The 20213-nt window shown below is 39.0% G+C and overlaps 1 protein-coding gene across 3 annotated transcripts in view; it reads left to right on the top strand.

The window, feature by feature from the left end:
* Positions 1 to 20213, top strand: part of LAMA3 (laminin subunit alpha 3) — a 115315-nt gene that overhangs the window by 75872 nt on the left and 19230 nt on the right. For all 3 annotated transcript variants that reach the window (XM_071554662.1, XM_071554661.1, XM_071554660.1), the window contains 12 exons: positions 2700 to 2813; positions 6844 to 6953; positions 8775 to 8855; positions 10279 to 10385; positions 13221 to 13271; positions 13660 to 13811; positions 14344 to 14454; positions 14571 to 14682; positions 15219 to 15386; positions 16481 to 16677; positions 18091 to 18207; positions 18754 to 18905. In XM_071554662.1, coding sequence (XP_071410763.1) covers positions 2700 to 2813; positions 6844 to 6953; positions 8775 to 8855; positions 10279 to 10385; positions 13221 to 13271; positions 13660 to 13811; positions 14344 to 14454; positions 14571 to 14682; positions 15219 to 15386; positions 16481 to 16677; positions 18091 to 18207; positions 18754 to 18905 — 1472 coding nt within the window. The remainder of the gene's footprint in view (positions 1 to 2699; positions 2814 to 6843; positions 6954 to 8774; positions 8856 to 10278; positions 10386 to 13220; positions 13272 to 13659; positions 13812 to 14343; positions 14455 to 14570; positions 14683 to 15218; positions 15387 to 16480; positions 16678 to 18090; positions 18208 to 18753; positions 18906 to 20213) is intronic.

Genomic DNA, 20213 nt, shown 5'->3' with positions numbered 1-20213 from the left:
ATCACACTGCTTTCAACATCCTGCCTTGATAAACCAAGCTTTTGCAGTTTGTGTAACCTGGTAGAAATACAAGGCAAGGGAAGTGATCAAGACACTCACCTGGGTAGTTGGTAAGCCCGATATGTTTATGTAGCATTACTCAGTCTGTGATTTACTGCCCTAATCACCCAGCTCTGTCTGACTGCCTTAGGTGGGGAGGTGATGCTGCCACACCCTGACTTAGGTATATATTGAGCTACAGGAACTCCGGGTTTACTTGTTAACCTCAGGAACAGTAATGTGTGCTGTACGACTTGACTCACGTATAAAGTTTAAAGGTGGGGCCCATCACAGCACAGAGCCTCATTAATCTGAGTCAGAAGCTGGAGAAGAAGGGGGCGTATAAGAGAAGGAACGGGTGAGCACCGAAAGGACAGCAGTGTATGTTCGCGGTGGAGCCAAAGTAAAATGACAGCCCAAGCACAGAGGCCAAGAAATGTAGGATGGCTGGTTGTCACATTAGTGTCCCTGGGGCATTGTTTAGCACAAGATATGCAACAGAGGCTCTCCTATCCACACCTTCAGGACAGGAGTCAGCAGCAACAAGTTCAAACGGATTTTTACCTGAGACAGGTAATTTGCTCGTTTCTCTTCCTCGCCTGCTTCCTTCTTTTACTTTGTTTTTAAATGAACTAATTTGGTAATAACTTATGCACCACTTAATAGAAAAGTAATGAGAAGGCTAATCTTACATCTCAAAATACTTTGCTTACAAAATTGTGTGCCAGAGTTTCTTTTAAATTTCTAGTTACTTGAAAACAATGAGTCTCAACACATAAGCACTTGAATCTTCCTAGGGCTTTTTCTTGATGTGGAATCCGTTTATCATTTGTGTGGAAATCACAAATGCTGCTTCAAAAACAAGTGCTCACAAACTCCAAATATGTTATTTTAAAGCCGGAATCAATAGAAAAACAAAAGGCTGCACAGATATTTTTCCAAATGCATTTGGATGTGTTTTTAAAGGGTGTGATTCATTTTGCTGTCCAAAAAAAGACTGTAAGTAAATAAAATTTATATGCATTAGAGCCTATATTTTACTTAGTCATGCTGTTTAATGTATTTTAGGCCGTGGTTTCTTCAGAAGCTGTATATATTGGCTCCCTGTTGTTGAGGGAACATATCCTTTTGAAAATGTATCTGAAAAACTTCAAATGTCTGTTCTAAATTTAGTCCTTGCTGACACTGAAGTCAGTATTTAAGACTGTTGATGGTATTAGTATTGTGCATACCTTTTTCTTTTTTCATTTATCCTATTTGTAGAGAAGGCAAAGGTGCCACTAACAACATTGTTTAAACAGTAGTAGCTGAGTGTTTCTTTGGAGGTCTGCTTTGTGAGAGGTAAATGTTTTCTTTTTCCCTCTGCTAATTCTATCATTGATAAATTCATTGGTTAATCTTGCCTCTGCATAAATACTCACACCTCGAACCACTGGGACATGATTTGTGACACCATCCCACAAAACCCTTTGCTCTTCAGATTAGTCCCATCAGTCTTGGTGGTGCAATTACTATGGGAAAAGATTTATGGCTTTAAAGTTCAACTGTCTCTTGTTTTCTTCATGTTGTTGGGGCCAGCCCCCAGCTGTGAGGTAGGGATGAGGTAGAGGTACAGCACAGAAGTACATTGCTGGAGGCAGGAACCTGGGAGGTGGTGGCTTCGTGGGGAGTACAACTTTCTCCCCACTTCCTCTGATCTTCACTGCACAACACCAGCTCAGTTCCTAGTGAAAAGGAGCAAGGGAATAGAAGGGATAGCCCTATGTTCTTGTCATTTTTACATGTTTGGTGTGCCAGGATGGTATGCTGAGCAAAGAGTATGGGCATGAATTTTTGAGTTGGTCTGTGTATTGCCTCATTCTCACAGGAGGAGCTTCCCTGCCCATGCCAAGCAGAAACCTTGTTTTAACATAGGAGTTACTACCTTCCTGGTGTAGGCTAACAAACTTGATGTCTCTAGCTTCATTCTTAATGTCCCTCTTGTTTAGCTCTCTGTTAAAATCTAACTGTGATCTGACAGGCTGTGCTCCTGTGCCCTCAGTAGCTAAACATTCTTCTCATGCTTCCCCAGTCTCCAAGGCAAGCCTGTACTTAAAAATTAGATCACTGTATGTTTTGTTACATCACCTAGCTGTGTCTAGGCATGGCTTTGTGTTGCTCTTGGTAGACTTACGGTGGAAGTCATGATGAATATATGTAAAAGATACCTAGAATTATTTCCAAGGAATACACCATAGTGAAATTAATATCGAGATTTCATATAACCACTAGTTAGTATGTGAGATTTCCATATGTTTTTCTTAAAATTCACAATACAATGTTCTCATATTAAAATATTTTTCTGTGGTTAAAAATCATATTCAACACATTTGTACATAGTCACAGGAAACATGCTTTGCTCAGAGGTTAGTCAAAATGATTAAATCATCACAACCAAAGTGTGTAAAGCTTAGGGTTCAGATGAAACTTCTTCATCTTCCTTCACTGCTATTTACTGCATTAAAAGTTACAACAATATGGGCTTAGAAGAGCTTGCAAGGAAATTTATACCTTCACTACTCCTTGGAAATGGCAAACATTTTCAAAATATGCTTTCCATAAATTACAAAACTTTCTTTCCACCAACATTCACTATTTTTTTTCCTCTGCTTACTGTCTAGGAATGTGGCCTTGGATTTTATCGTGAGAATAAAGGATTATTTGCTGGACGCTGTGTGCCCTGCAACTGCAATGGAAATTCAAACAGATGTCAAGATGGTACTGGAAAATGTATTGTAAGTAACTACCAAAATTCAAGAAATTAATGGGAATAAAAGGAGAAAAAAACATTTACTGCAGTATGGACTATACAGTATTGTTAATTTCCAAGCAACTAAAAATAATCCTTTTATACCTCATTCTCTAAATTTTGTACTGTTAATGAGCCTAAGATGCATACACTTAAATGTACGTTTAACATAACTATGGGTGACTGGAGTAATTTATGTTCTTGTTTTCTTTTTTTTCTCTTTCCCCGGTAGCCTGTTAGCTCCTGGTACAAAAACTCACCAAATTAGTACATATGGAAGTATTTGTAGTTATTTGCAATAGATGTAGGTCTTATCCTGGCATATGCAGTCCTTAGTTTTATACAAAGACACTAGGGTTTGCAAATGCCACCAAACAGCACATTCATACATAGCATAGTCTTTGCGGAGTCTGCTCTTCAGTCAGCGTCAGTGCATCTCCACAAACTCTTATCTACAGCTAGAAGGGTTAAAAAATATTGAGCTAAATAAGAGGAGATAAAAGCAATAGAAGTTAGATTAATTAGAAATTTTCAGCTGCTACAGAAGAGGAGCAGATTTTGCTCCATGTCACACTGTATTAAACCCAAAGCAGCCTTTTGGGAGTGGATCAACCCTTGTAGCAATGGAAGCGTGACATTTGGCTGACTGTGCTTAACCAGTTTATATCCCTGATGCTTCTTGTAGTAGTTTGTTCAGAAAAAATTCCCACTTAAAAACTTTTCACTGATTTTTCATGTACTGTGTAAACAAGAACTGCGCCAACATCTTTCAAGGCCTGTCTTTTCTGCTACTTCTTCCTGGTTCACGTTGCATCCATTCTGCCTGTGGTGCATTCCTGTGTGTTATGTCATTCCACCCGACTTCATTTCAACCAACCATGTTGCTTTAATGGAAACTATAAACCAATTCAGCACATTCTGGGAGATGACTTACAGGCTGCTGCTTTGGAGGGGCAGGGCAGGCTGTGACAGGAAAGTCCTGCAGCAGGGCAAGAAAGATAAGGAAGTTTCACTTCAGATTAAAATTATAAAGGCAAATTTTACTTTCACCTCATGAAATATGTGATTTAGGTTTCTCTTTATCCTCTCTTTCTCACAGCTGGATTAACTTAGAGATAGAGCTAAATCAACTCATGGCCCTGGGACAAGATTTAGGGCAAGCAAAGTTATTCAGAATAATGTGATGAAAAATGAAAGCCCTGAGGGCCTGTATTTCCATCGTGAGCCTCCGCCCAACCAGGAACAAGTTTGTCACTCTGAAGAAGAGCAATGGGACAAAAACCTGATGAGGTGCAGAGAAGACAAGGAGGCTTCCCACTGCAGAGCTCCCAAGTTCCACATCCTTAAGTGCCAAGCTTGTTCACTTGGCCTCCTGCTCCTCCCCTGGAGCACTAGGCCCCAGTGCCTACATATGTCAGTGTCTTTCCAGCATGACCCCAGAGAAGGCTTTGGGAGAGAGGCTGAGCCCAGGCTGGCTCCTTTCCCTGTGGCGGCAGTGCCCTCCCTAGCTCAGGCAATCAGTATCCCACTGCTGCATACCAATGGAAGGAGAGGAGCATGTTTCTGCACCGCTTAAAGCAGGGGAGAGTGGAGGGCAGGAGGAGGTGGAGAAGACTGAAGAGCTGGTTCTCATGTGTAGGGAAAAGCCAGCTCACTGCCATTAATCAGGCTTTGTGTCCCCATGGTCCCTGTCCTTTCTCCTGGAAGGCATGTTCCCTCAGCAGCACCATGATTCCGAGACTTGCTCATTCCATGGCATGTTGCTTCTTGTCACGTAATCCCATGTGTTTCATGTAAGCTCAGCGTTTCTGTTGTGGCCCTGACACAGTCTGCCTCCAACTTCTTTATGCCATATGGGTGCATATGCAGTCAGCTGGGAGTTTTCTTTCAGGATTTGCAGTATTTGTTGGTTTGGAATGCTGTGACTCCAGGGCTGCCTCTGCCCCTGTGAAACTTGAAGGCAGTCCCATGAGGGAGTTGCTGCTTGGGCTTCATTCATCTGTGCCTTTGAACCTCCAGCCAGCCCTTACATGCTGAGTAGCTAGAGGAGGAGCATGGCACACTTAGAATGGCTTACATGTGAAATAGCTTCAATTTTCTTTGCAATTATAGAATTACTTCAGTTTCTATAGACAGAGTGAGCAAAACAAAAAGCCAGGAGATAAACTTCAGGGGTTGGGAGAAGGTTGCTCCAAGTTGAAATCAACACATATATTTTTAAATACATCCCTTTTACTCTTTTTACGGTTTAATGTATTCTTCAGGATTATAAAAAATTGACAGTAATCACTCAGAAACAGTCTGAATGTTTCATTGGGTTTTTGCAAGAATATATGCACCACCTTTTATAGAGGCCACATTTTAAAATGGTTACTTTTGCAAGCATAGTGTCTTCATTTACTTATTGTTTAGTTTCATGTTAAATGTCTCATATGTGAACTGGAGCTTTTCCTGTTCTTTCCCAGAACCTCTCATAAGTGAGCCACAAATTTAGTTCTTTAACCAAAATGAAAATTAATTAGGGGTTATTACTTAGGTTGAGGGAAGGGCTGTTGATGTGGTTAAGGGAATCTGGGGATGAAGAAATATGGAGGAGAATGGAGTGTAAGAGGAGATGGGAGAGACAGAACTATTTCTCATTTGTAGGGAAAAATGCCCCTCTACTGCTATTCTTGGTACTAGAGTCTTAAAACATAGCAGTGAGCCATCATGGGCCTTGAAATGGAAGTGCAGTTTGCTCAGTAACTGCTTCCAGCCAATCTCCCCCTTTCTTTTTTCTCTTTTGCTTTATTAGTACACCCTTAGCTCTCTGGCACATTGGACCAGTCTGTTGCCCACTGAAGATAAAGAGCTGTTGAACTTGGGAGTGTGAATGCCTCTTGAGTGTTGGTCACTTGGAATTTTTATGGCTGCTTATGTATTTTTGTGCTCCTTTTGTATTTGAACAATTTCTATTTTAAACTAGCATTGTTTTAGATAATGCAAAAGCAACTTGCTCATTCTGTCCTCACAAAGTATAAATGTGTGACAATTAGACAGCACTAGAATTAAGAATGTTTCTAAAACAAGATGTAATTTCCAACAATTTTATAAGGGAAAAAGGGGCAGTTAAATGCCTCCCTGACATCCAATCCCGTCAGATCTCGGAAGCTAAGCAGGGTCAGCCCCGGACTAGTACTTGGATGGGAGACCTCCTGGGAAATGCCGGGTGCTGTAGGTTCTAGTCCTGAGGACTTCACTGGCACCGTCCAAGCTCACTCGGCCGTGACAGATGAACCTCAGGACTTAAACAGTGGGGCCAGTTCTGCGCACACTGAGCCTCACCTAAAATCCACTGCACAGGCTGGAAGGGCACACCCACGTGGGGACAGCCCTTCCCAAATCTTCATTCGTGAAGTTTGGCCATACATAATGGAAAAATAGCTCAGTTGCATTAGTTTCAATTGTATTCCTAGCCTTTGCTTTTCTTTATTTATTCCAGTTACCCCAGATAAATATAAGTAACACATGCACTGGAGAAACTATGTGAAACTCAATCCTAATCTGAATCTTCTAAGAGAAATTATTTTTATATTAATTTAATGGGATTTTTAATGACTATATCTGTGCTCAAATAATTGCATGGTTTTACATTATATCTACCTTCTAATTAGTGTTAAGATGCAAAATTTAAACGTAGTGATTTGTTATTGGAGTATCAAGGCATAGAGAGTGAATTAATGGAATGTTCCTCAATTAACTATGCATCTGATTGAATTTCTTTAAAAGTATGTTTAATTTCACTTATTTAGTTGTTGCTTTTCCACACTAAGGAGGAAATTGTGCTTTCTACAGTTAGAGAATCAACTGAAACTGTTCTGTCCTGGTTGTGAGGGCAGTTTGGCAATAAATGCTTGATTATGTGGATGGGAAAGAAAATATCTCTGAGATAGATTACCTGTATTTTTTTTAAATAATAGTAAGGCCATACTGAGTGGTAAAGCACTGCTAACTGTCTCACTTGTTTCCTTTTCAAGAACTGTGAGTATAATACTGCTGGAGAGAAATGTGAGCGTTGTAAAGATGGTTATTTTGGAGACGCCACGCAGGGGTCCTGCCGGATGTGCCCTTGCCCCTATACAAACAGGTACAGTAAAAGCTTCTAAGAAGTCAAGCAGGGGAGGGGGGGAAAAAGAAAGAGTAAAAAAAAAAAACCCAAACAACAAAAGACCAAACTCGGCTGCCATAGGCAGATAATAATCTTCTTCTGTGTTCTCATATTGCCCAACATAGTGTGGCACCAGACCCATTTGAGATGCATTACACCAGCAGTAACCTGGTGGTCTGTCTCACAGCATTGCCTCTTTTAATAAGCTGCGTATTCCAATTGTCACTCAGACCCTGAACTTTCACTTTATGAGTACAGCCTCAGCTCTGTGGGACGTTGTATCAGTGTGTATCAGAGGCACCTTGCTCACAGCCTTGGGGAACCCCAGGCAGTTGTAGTGGGCTTATGCTTAAAACCAGCAGCAACTCATTCATAATGAGAAATGTAGGTAGGAAGTCTTTTCCCTTGCTGGGCATATCCAGGATCTTTCTTGTTTACTGAAATGCAAGATGTTTAACATCATTACCCTGGCTGGGAGATACACAACAAGAGTGAAACAATCCTTTTATATGAATTCAGAAAAATTAGTAAGATGCAAAAGCAATATAAAAACTTTCAAGCTATTCAGCACATATCTAGAGCTCTGAAAGGGTGTGGTTGCTCCTTGTGTGGAAGTGCAAACATACTAAGCTAAAAACATGAAACTTTCTTGGCTCTGATAAGTTTGCCAGGCTTTTAAAATTGGATGGTATATTACATTTTAAATGAATGGCATGTTTAGGCACCTTGTCATCATTGGTCAGTTTTGAAATGTGTTAAAGAAAACCAAATTTTTATTTTTTTATAAACTAAGCTATAAATTGCTAAAGGCACCACATAGTGTTTGCCAGGTGCATTAGCAAACACCAAATGACCTTAAATAAGAGATTTACACTCTCAGACAATAGACATTTTTCATTTATCAGAGAACTCTCTGATAGATCTAGTTTTGACACCCTCTTCTGCAGGTGCTTGCCCGAAGCTGACTGGACATGTTTTTAGTCATCATTTGCTTTAAGAGCGCTGGAATACCTAGGAAGACCATAAACCTGTGCAGTTTCATAGCTGCACATTAGCGTGGTGAATAGCATTCCTGATGTAGAAAATGCACCCCACCTGACTTGATTGGAGTTGACAATTTTCCTTCTAATCAAGTTACAGGTAATTCTTCATGCAGACATTTGTCTTTGATACACAGACTTGCTTTATGCAAGTCTTCATACATTAGAAAATGAAACAGCAAACATGGCCTGCCCTGCTTCACCTCTTGCCTTCTCTTCCCAAATACTGGCCAAAAAAGTGGTTTCTCTCAAAGTGAAATTTGAATCTAGGCAAGATACACCCTAGAGATTCAAAAAATTGTGCACAACCCTACTCAGACTTGGTTAAAAATACCCTAAACAATATTAGCTACATAAAAATACCCTCTAATCCGTTAAAAAGGAAGAAAAGCTAAGAGGGAATGTTGGCTAACATAAGCTATTGATTCTTGCCTAGTGAGATAAAATAGCTACCCAGACTTGTTTTATATTACAACATCACTATTAAGGTTTGTTTTAGGCATTTCTTTGGGTAGTGAACTATTAATGCTCAGTCCACAGGGTCAGCAACGGATTATTTTTTAGTCTAAGGAAATAATTTACACAAAAAATATGAAACTTCAAAGAATTAGTCATAGTAAATTATCTGAGGCAATTAAATTAGCTGAGAAATAATTTGGTGGTATAAATACTTTTTAATCTGAAAGTCATTAAACTGAACCTCCAGAGTATAAAACCTATTTGATGAAGTGCTCACAATAATATTTTCTTTTTCTCCAAGATTTGCAACTGGCTGTGTGGAAAATGGTGAAGAAATTCAGTGTCTCTGCAAAGAAGGTTATACTGGAGTTCGTTGTGAACGGTAAGTGACTTGTTTCTCAAAACTATGGTTTTTGAGAGGCTCCATAAAAGGAAATGTGTCTATACTGGGTAATATATTACACGGTATTACCATATGTCTATATATATGTCTGTATTGGGTTATATATATGGACATAGTATGCACAGGCTTAAGAAGTTTATTTATTATTTGCTTATATGAGCAGCTGCTAAAGAGTGGCACTCTAGTGTAATTCCAGTCATAAACCCAACACTGCCTGAAGAAATGTAGGCAATTCTCCACAGACTAGTAACTACACAATTTTTACCAAAAAAGAGGTGTCAGCCTCTTTGCTTAAGTGACCTATGCCTTGCCTTATCCTGCACTGTGGTAATAATGACTCCCACTTATTTCAGCCCTTTTCAAGTTAAACACATCTTCCCCTTTCCTCCAGTGTACATGATGGTGCTTCAGTGATCTACATTATCCAGAAGCAGCCACATAACACCCCAATCCCAAATCATTCTGATGTTCTCTGCAGTTGGAGCATACACACACAAGGCTGAAGCTATCTCTTTTGCTGGAACATTTCAGCAGCTAGGCAAACCAAAAAGGAACAACATGGCAGTGTAAGGCAGGCAGATGAACCAATTTCACTGAGTTTCAAATGCAGGGAAAACTTAAGTGTAATGGAGTGATGTTGTCAGCTTTAGAAACTTGAGGCCACTAGTCATGATGTCTCATCTGAAGTAGGACACTATGTTGTGCTTCAAGCTTGTTACCTTTGACATCTAATCTGCAGGTTATAGAGACTTTCTCTTCTAGATATAGCTGTACCTCAGCTGCTCATCATGGTCCTTTGATCCCAAATTACCACCATTATAGGTCTTACAACAGAGTAACTTCTAGGAATGTTAGCTAGCCTGTCTGGACAATATATTTTATCTATAAAATATTTAGAGATCACTCATATAGCCTGCTGTGCAGACAGGTGGCAAAAGAAGGTATCACCCAGCCAGAAGGGTGATGATTTCATTCGGTGTCATTTCTGATTGAAACCTCAGCTGTGCTTGTATTGTGATCCTCCTTAATACATGTTTTCTGATGGGATCATAGACCAGAATGGTATTGTTTGCTGGGTTAAGGCTTGTCAAGTTTCCTGTCTAGGTGTGTATTTATATGTATTGCAATTTTTCAGATAAAGTGAATTATTTCTATAAGAGCATTGTGGGAGTTCTTTTATTTTTAGAAAAAAATTCTGCAGCACTTGCAAAGATATTTTTAGCATAGTACAGAGGATACTGTAAAACAAAAATACATCCTTTTTGTTTAAGGCAAGATGTGAAATCAAAAGTTTTTGAAAGACTCTTCAGGGGAATAATGGGGTTTTTTCTCAAGGGGAAGTACGTTTCACAAAAGGTACCTTCAAATAGTTAATAAAAATTACTTGTATCTCTTTATCTAGCTGTGCTCCAGGATATTTTGGAAATCCACAACAATATGGAGGCTATTGTCAGAAATGTAACTGTAATAATAATGGACAGCTGGCTAGCTGTGACCACCTGACTGGAGGTATGTGAGGGCCTGTGAGCATGGGAGAGAGCATTGTTTTCTCTTTAGTAGCAAACAGTGAAGGTACTTGGAGAAGCCAAACTGAAGGAAAAATCTATACTTAAATTTTTTACAAAATGTGAGATTTCCTAATACATAACACCATGATAAATAGAAGGGCTGTCCTGAGTCATGAAGTTTATCCTTGTAAGCCTTTTTATTGTGTATTACCCTTCATAAATGCTACCAATTTTGTTTGTGATTTTTTTTGTTTTGCCTTGTTTTGCTTTTTTGTTTGTTTCATCACTGTGTTTTTAAACACATCATGGTTCCTCTGCTGGCATGGTTAAATGATACCATGCCAGAGTGTGATAATGGACTCAATATGCCTTGTAAAAATGTATTTGGCACAGATCAGTAATATCTTCAGAGTCTACATCAGGCACTTCCTTCTTAGGTATCCAAGCTAACTGCATTTACAGTGGAAGTTAGAACCTGACCTCAGGAGGCTCTTTAATAAATCCTGCTTCACACTGCTGTGCTAGCTAAGACATCTGTGATTTTCCCAAAATCAGTCACACATGTACTTCACTATTAATAAGCTTTTATATAATGCCATGGGAATATATGTGCTTTATCTATTATAATTCAGAAGTAAGGAGTCCAATCCTACGTTCCTCAAACTGCCTTTACCTCACTTCACCTCCATCCCTTGGGTTACTCCTTTCTATTCAGAAACACATGGGCCACTGCTCCCGAAATGACCTTGATTCTCCCATATTTTCATTCCCCAATAAAATGTCACTTTCCTTTCCCTATAGAAAGATTTTCCTTCTCATATGTTAGTGAAGCTTCCAACTAATAACTCCAAATATTTCTCTTTCAAATATGCTTTTCATTTCTCTGCATTGCTATTCATATTGCAGTCTAGTAACTGCAAGGATCACATTACCTTTCTTTGGCCGCAGAAATTAGAAAACGAGCAAGTGATCAAGTGATATGAACTACTGTTGTCCGCTGGTGCAATTTTTCAATAGCTTGTTCTCATTTCACATTTCATCATTAAAGTAATACATCTCTATTATGTGTATACCTTATATGGAACAGATCCAACCAGTGTTTGATGTTTTATCATTCATTTCTTTCTGAAGCAAGAGTTTGCTGGGACAAACTAATCCGTAGGGCAAAATTCATCAAGCCGGTTTGCTTTCCTCCAACTATACATTCCAATCAGCTATCTCCCCTCTATTAGGAATAAAACCCTTTGTGATTATCAGCACAGCATGTCCTAGCAGGTTTCTTTTGCATGATGTTCAGCACTTGGCCAGCACTTCACAATTTCTTGGCTGATGTTGTTTGTGCATAAGCTGTAATAATAGTTTTATTTAATTGGTGCTTCACAACGACAGCTGAAATGTGTCTGGTGTTAGCTGAATTACACAACAGCAGAATTGCATGGGTATTTGAATTTCAAAATAAATTCCTTCATTCTCTCACAAAGGTATTCTTTGTGGCTTGTATCCTTTTGGCAGCCACGATCACTACCAATCCCATTTAACTTCCTGATGACTTAATGTGTAAATGCAAAAGGAAATGGCACATCTGGGCAGTTTGTTCCAAGCTCTTTCATGCTGCAGTTAAAGTTCAGGTCCAGTTTTATCACTGTACCCTCTCGCAGTTGCGAGCTGTTGCTGACAGAAGCCTATACCAAGTGCATCCTTTTCCTGCACAATAAAAGACATAGAATGATTAGGGTTCGAAAACACCTCCGAGATCATCAAGTTCAAACTTAGACCAACATACACAGCTCTTTTCATTTTCAAGAGGAGATGATAGTTTGGCAGTAAAACCAAGCCTGTAAAAGGGATTTGGGCATCAAGCAGGGAAGATTCCTGTCATCTATATGATGGCATTTTTAGGAGCCAATTCCTCTCCTTCCTCGTAGAAGTTAGGATCCCAGGATGTTACAATTCCACATGCACCTGGAGGGCATTAAGCTTCTTATAACAGGGTTTATAAAACAAACAAACAAAACAAAAGAGCACAGTGAACAGGCAGTCACTTGTGCTGGCTTACTGGAAAGTTCGAGGGCAATGTTTGTTATATACGACCTCTATCTGTGGTCCAAGCTCCATGCCTTGGTTTGCACATAATGCTTCCTTCCATGCATACACTGTGGAATTCTCTCAAGCTTGATTAATGCCTTAATCTTGAAAGCTGTGAGAGGTATGAAGGAAAACCATAAATATTTTTCAGTTTCTTGTGGGTAAGACATTCTTTGGGGAATCAGAATCCATGGTTTGAACATGGATACTAATGGAGATAAAGAGGTTTGAACCTATGTCATGGGTAAAATCCTTTAACAATATAGTCAAAGAATAATAGAATATCATGAGTTAGAGGGGATCCACAAGAATCATTGATATCCAGCTCCTGCTCCTGCAGAGGACAGCGCCAGGAACCATACCATGTGCCTGAGAGTGTTGTTCAAACACTTCTTGAACTCTGTCTTGGCTCCAATCCCCCTGATGTTATTCTAGGCAAATTCTAGCAACGTTCTGCACACTTGATGTGAGGAGGCCTTTTGCTGCTACCCAAGTAGCATATATTAGGGAATTACAGTAAGCTTCCTTTGAGGGATGAAAAAGGTGTTGCTTACAGCAAGGCATAAGTAGGAGCTGAATGTTTTGACATGCTCAAGCCTTCTGGGCATTTCAGATCATTGACAGTGGGTATAGATTTATAGAAGCGCAGCGCTGAGTTTTAATGGCTGCCAACCACGAAAAGTGAGGGCAAAAATGCAATAGTATTACCATAAGAAAACTTTGGTTACTAATGACAATGTTATGATTTCAGAATGTTTCAATAATGAACCAAAAGATGTCGATCCCAATGAAGATTGTGACTGTAAGTAATAAAACAGAACTGCAATTGGATTACTTTTAACTGGTTTTGGGTATATACTGATGACTCTTTTAAGGGTGAAAATTTAAAAAGGACTGAAGGCATCCTGTAATGAATGTTTTAAAAGCAAACATTCAATTAAACACTTGGAAAAATTATTAAAGAGGTAGTTGGCTAGTCAGATGTAGATGGGATCTCCTCCTTACTTCTGGCTTTTGGTCACTTTCCTTAATACTGTGGGCTTTATTGTTGCCCTTGTTTTAAGGCAGCACCAGAGAACAAGTTTCAAAGCATTTCCATTGCATCTCACTTATTAGTGTGCTCAGTGAAATGTTCGCTGTGCCAAATATCAATGATTTGTATTGATTTCCATCACTCATGCTCCCTCCAGCTTGCGATAGCTGTGTGATTACACTGCTGAAAGATTTGAGCACAATCAGTGATGAGCTTCAGCTCATTAAGTCTCAGCTGCAAAATGTCGATGCAAGTACCCACACACTGGAGCAGATGAGACATCTGGAAACACGCATCAAGGACTTAAAGGTAGGCACACAGAAACAGAAAAGTGAATTTCAGACTAAGCAGGTAAGAAATGAACCTAGGAACTTAGGTTTTGTCAATATGCAAGGGGATGTGCATCAACATTTCATTTCAAATACTAGATGCTGGCAGCACTGGGCTTCACTTCCTAGAAGATACCTATGATTCTCATGATTCTCTGAAACAGAATTAGTATCTCTGCCTTTTCGTAGGCCTGCTCACCTTGAAAGTTATATCTCTGAGGTTTCCCTCTAGCTCTGTTTTTTTTCAAGCACTTCATGTCTTTGCATTACTGAAAAACCCCAACATTCCAGTTACCATTACTGAAATTATTTCTAAAAAATGGGTTTGGGTTGGAATAGCAGTTACTATACTCACAGATAATAAAAAACAGATTTTGGAAAGCAATTAGTCAGTTTTCATGTCAGTAATGCTGCTTTTAGTTACATTGGATAGAGGTCTAACCAGTGAATGTTTTACTTTTTGACTCCTGTGTATGGGTGATCTATTGGATTATTTTTTCCTCTCTTTTCAGGTCTTATTGAACAACTACCATTCTGTTGTTCATAATCAAGGTTCAAAGGTAGATGAGTTGGAGACAGAATTCACTAAACTAAACCATGATGTAAATGCTCTCCAGGAAAAGGTGACTTACCAAACCAATTCAAAAATACCTCCAATTCAAACATACCTGTCTCCCGACTGTATATTAGCATGCTCTATCCAGATATTTTTAATCTAATACTTTTTTTTTCTTGCTAGGCTGAAATGAACTACAAAGCAGCTGAGAGACTATTTAATAATTTTGGCCAAACTCATCAGAAAGGAAGGGATTTGGTTTCACGAATACAAATAGTTGTCAACAATATACAAGGTAAAAATAGTTTCTAACTTCATAAGATGATTTTGTTTTATGTAATCTTTTCAGTTTATTTACAATGTTTTTAATTAAGCAGGAGAGTCAGAACTTAGGCATAGATGTGGAATTCACTCTTCCTATTAGAAATCTAATATATAATGTTAGTTTAGGAACCTACCTTCCCTATGAAGTGAATAGGGACAGAGAAGCTTCACCACAGGGAGATTTAGAACAACAAATTGACTATCCCGGCTTAAGTCAAATTTTATTCTGGGTTGCTGTCATAGGCTCTGTAAAGTTAGAAGCTTAAAATTATTGCTGTGACATTGCTCATTTGGGACAAATTTCAAGCTCAATGCCATCTTACTAGCTTTGGTTTTGTGACATAGGATACTTTTCATCTTAATACAATTAATGCAAAAGTGATCTGCTTCACTAAAGAATTCAGGAATAGGCCTGTCTATTCAGAAAAGAGATTGGCCCTGTAATTTGTGTCTTTTGAATAGGCTTAAGCACATCCTCTCTTTGACTTTGGCAATGCTTGTTTTCAGTGCTCCTGGAACAAATAGCTGGTACAAACACAGAGGGTAACAACTTGCCCTTGGGAGATGCCTCTGAAGAACTGGCAGAAGCTCAACGCATGATGAAGGAGATGCGAAGCCGCAACTTTGGCCAACTTCAAGCTGAGGCAGAGAAGGAGCGAACAGAAGCTCAGCAGTGTAAGTGCTCGTTCTCTCAGCTTCTTAGTCTCTAGAAAGACCAGTCTTAGAACTGAAGCATTATTGATTATTTGGGAAGGAGTTCAGGGAGAGACCTAGTGGAGTGGATCCCTGGAATCTGTAGAGGTTGTTAGTAAACAGGAAAGTGATAGTTCTGGGGGGGATTTAAAGGCATTTTTGGTTTTTTATGGAAGAAACTGAGTTGAGCTGGGGAAGAAACCCAGTAGATCCTTCTTTTGTAAGTAGATAATTTTAGTAAAATAAATATTTAGCCAATACACTTATGCAACAATTCCATGTATTAAAATATATAGACTGTGGTACCTACAGCTATTTTAGAGAAATTACTAAATTGTTCAATTTAACAACAAATTTTCATACGCTGCTAGAGTAGTTCAAGGGCCAGATCATACAAGGAGGAGGATATTCAGAAGTTTCAGTTGCACTTATTGTACTCCCTTTTGTGTTCTCTGCACGTGTTTGACTGGGACTTTCAGAAACTTCATTCCAGACATGAGAGGCAGCAAGAACAGCAACATCGCAGACTTATCTCCTAACCAGGGGCATACTTGAGGAAAATAAAAGACCTTCTGAGTGATAGTTAATTCCCCCAGTTTTGAACTTTGATACCTACCTCTGAAAAACTCTTATGTATCCTGTTTTGTAGGCAGTGAAATAGCACTCTTAAGAGACAAATTTGATCTCTTCTGTGTTCCTACATTCTTTGAGATTAAATGTGCTTGTATCTCTCCACTGATTATGGAGGAGGCTTTGGTGACTAGCACAGTTGTAGATGAATTTGTTGATTAAATTTTACTACTTTCATAAAAAAAAGGAATATTATTTAGTATTTTTTGATCCTCTGCAGGTAATTTAGAAAATGTTTATCTGTGCTCTGTATCTGCAGCAGTAAACTAGTGAACTGATTTGATACAGTGAGATGCTGAATATTGTCTCTGCTATAGTAACACTGAGATTAGCACTGCAATGGATGCTCAGTACACAGCTTTCTAATCCTAAATGTCAAGCCCTTTTGAAGGAAGTTTGTTCTGCTTCTTTGAATGAAACTGTTCTTTTTGGTTCTGATACTGCAGTACTGACACGTATCAAGAATGAACTACAAAAGTACCATCAAGAAAATCAAGGGCTTATTAAAATTGTGAGGGATTCACTGAATGAATATGAATCCAAAATCACTGACCTTCGTGAAGCTCTGAATGATGCAACAGGACAAATCAAGCAGGCCGAAACCTTAATCAGAGATAATGGCGTTCTGTTGGAAGACATTAAGGTAACATTGGGCATCTGAAGAAGGAAGTTAAAACTGAGGAGATAAGAAATGCTTTTGATTTCTGCTTTTGACCTTAAAACACCAAGCAGCACTAATTCTTTAGACTTTCTTCAGGGTCTCTTTCCATCTTTTGATATGTGTATGGACAGGTATAACTGTAGTCTCCTCCCACTTGTGGCCTCATTGTGTGACCAGGACAGCATGACCAAGATACAGGTCTGATAAGAGCAGGGAAGAGGAGTCTCTTTCTAAGACTTCAGCTGCCACTAGTGTTTTTGTTTACTATTCTAGATCAAATTCTCAATGCTGATATACTTTTTGTAGCAAGTGCTTTAAAGTATTTGGCTTTAACAGCCGTGAAAGATGGGAGCATGAATGTGTGCAATACTGTTAAATTATTTGAAATCAATGTTCTACAGAACTGCTTCTGAGGTCTCATCAGAAACATGACAAGAAACAGCTGTCAGTCCTGACCAGTGTTTGATTTTTAGAGCTGGTAAAATAACACAAGGAAAAATTGTGTGCTGCAGCACCCATTCTTTTAATTGTGATTTTACTGATATATATCACTGGTTTAGCACATTCATGTCCATATAGTTTGCTAACACTGCTTGAACAAAATAATTTCTTCATTCAGCTGCCTATTTCAATATTTAATTCTACCTTTGTGTTCATGGACTGGACATTATGTGTGTCCCATATGTAGGCTCAGTTGTATTAAAGATGGATGCATATGTACAGGCCTTAACATCTCCCGGTACACTTCCGTAGTAGAGAAATTTGACACATTACAGTGGTAGAAGCCCAGCTGAAGAGAGATAACATATCCTTAGCTGCAGCACCACTTATCTGGCTGTGTTTGTGGTGTGCCATTACCCTAGAGCTGCACTGTGGATTGTCACAGGGCTGCCCTAGACCAAGGAGCTTCAATCCCCTCAGAGCTTTCAAGAAGATAAGGTGGGGAGGTTTCACACACCCCTTCTGGTAAGATTTGCATATTAAGGGATAGTGTAATCATTTTGTTTACATTTTTCGAAGAACACAAAAAATCAGGGTAGTCACCAGGGAGCCATTTTTAAAGTTTCCAGGTTTGAAGTTTGCAGATTTGAGAGATCAGACACTTAGATGATCTGTCCTGACATTTCATTGCAGCTGATCCATACACCCTTTACTTCAAATGCTAGTAACTAAACTACTGCAGTCTGCTGCCCACCTGTATGCAGTACTAGTGCAGACTCCTGAGTTTTCTGATGGGTAGGATAGCATTATTCCTTTAAATATTAGAGGAATTTGATTAACACAGTGACTACCATCATTAAATTCTACTACCAGCCAGATTAAGTAGATACATTTTTTTCCTGCATCTTATTTTTAACCCAATCACATGTTGTTCCACTTTTCATTTTTCTTCAGAAACGGATTGAGGAGACAAATGTACAACAGAATGGTATCTTGAATGTTCTGAGCTCTGCCCGATCTTCCCTGACTCAGGCTAACAGTGTACTTGGATTATTGCAGAAGAGCAAAGAGGTATAGTTAACCTTTTTAAGATAGGGTTAAAAACCCCATTATCTTGCTGTCACTGTAATCAGTAGCATAGCTAGGAAACAGGGCTTGTCTGAGCCTCACAACAAAGAAAGGATCTCACGGCCCCTCCTGGTTTCAAAAGGAGCCTGCCTGCACAGGTTTCTGTAAGGGAAGCTTGTTGAGGGTTGTGATGTGTTGAAGGAAGACACAGAGCTGCAGATGTCAGAATATGGGAGAACATCTGTGAGAAATATCACAAGGAATTGGGCTGTGGTTCTTGTATTTCTTTCTATGCAACTGCTTTAAGCCACTCTTGGAGACAGAATACTGGACTAGAAGGGTCTTTTCTCTGACTCAGTTTTTAGGTAATGGGCCTGGAAGCGTAACATAATGACTAGCAGTTCTTTCCAGTAACCTGCAGAGTAATTGGAACATAATGTTTTTCCCCCTGATCACCTCAGATGTAAAGTATATGTAGTATTAGAGTAGACAAGAGCAAAATCAAACCTATACGAATACAAATATAATTTTATCTTTAAAAATCCATAGGAATATGAAAGCCTGGCTGCTCAGCTGGATGGAGCGAGGAAGGATATGAATGAAAAACTGGCAAATCTCTCATCAGCAAGCAAAGAACCATTGGTAGTGAGGGCCGAGGAACATGCCAAATCATTGCAAGACTTGGCAAAACAACTGGAAGAGTATGTTACCATTCCCATAATGAGTAATTTTGGTACAGAACATCCATGGTTGTCGTGATCTGTCTGTAACTTCACTTGCTTTAATAACCATTTGCAAAGTTAGAGAGAAATGAAGTTGGTCTTTTTCAGCTTCTTCATGATGCACAGAAGTTTTCTTTTTTCTCCACCAAGCAGGTCTTCCTGTATTTTTCCTAATTTTTTCACGCCAGAAGTGTGACTCCCCATAATAGTGTTTATAGTACTGCACTAACACTTCATTAACATCTTGCTAACAAGAGCAAGTACTCATGTACAGAGTGGGAAGATCTTTAGCATATCTTTTTTGTAGAGTTATTTCTGGTACTCATACTCAGGGATCCTTTTATGATATCAGTGAATTGAGGCAAATAATTGGAAGAAATGCCATCTTGGCAGTATTCAGACACAACTGCTTAGCAGGAAAAGACTTCCTATAGTTTTCTAATCCTTCAAGGAATCTTCTAGAAAGGCAAAAATATTATAAACTTGGTAAGAATCAAGTGGTTCCCTCTCCGTATTTTTACCTTATGTTGGAATTATGAGGGAGTTTCTGAAGACCTTCTGTGGTACATCAGAACAAAATGAAAAAAAAAGTGAAATCCTGATTTAATTTTTCCTGTGTGAATTATTTGCATTTTGTCATGACACCAACTAGAAAGTCTCAAAAAGTTAAATTCCAAAACGCCTGACTCAGCTTGAAAATTCTTGGTTAGACCCCTCCACATTTTAATTAATTTTTTATGTTAGTTTTCAGTGTTATTTTTTTCAGTTGAGAAGGCACTGTTCTCACAAATACAAGGCAGCTGATACTGGACAATTGTATAGTTCATAGGGAGTGGGGTAGAAGAGATTTTGTCCATTGCTTCTGATTCCAGAGCTGCTGTGCTAGTTCTTGGGGAGAACACAAACGGTCTTGCGTAGTTGCTCCATCTTTGTGCTTCATTAGGATGCTGGAGCAGCCAGAGATCATCTGGAATCTACGCTTTTATTAATTCCTCTTAACTGAAGTGTATTTGGAGGGCTGTGATCACGGTGCCATATTGACTATATGCTTTGGTGAATTCTTTCAATCATTTAAAGGCTGTTTTGGAGGCCCAGAGTTGTGCTTTTCCACACACCTGAACTTATCCTGTCTTCTGAAGAATCTTTGCATATTGGTCTGCTTCCAAGTTTGATATTTTTGCAGAATGAAGTTACAGATCTAACTGAAAAACGTTTTCTGAATTTGCATTATTTAAAAAATACTGAGTTTGGATTTCTTCAGAATGCTTCTCAAAGTCCACAGTCTTT

Source organism: Pithys albifrons, chromosome 4 (assembly GCF_047495875.1).
Source record: "Pithys albifrons albifrons isolate INPA30051 chromosome 4, PitAlb_v1, whole genome shotgun sequence".
Lineage (NCBI taxonomy): Eukaryota > Metazoa > Chordata > Aves > Passeriformes > Thamnophilidae > Pithys > Pithys albifrons.
This window is presented reverse-complemented; position numbering and strand designations above follow the sequence as displayed.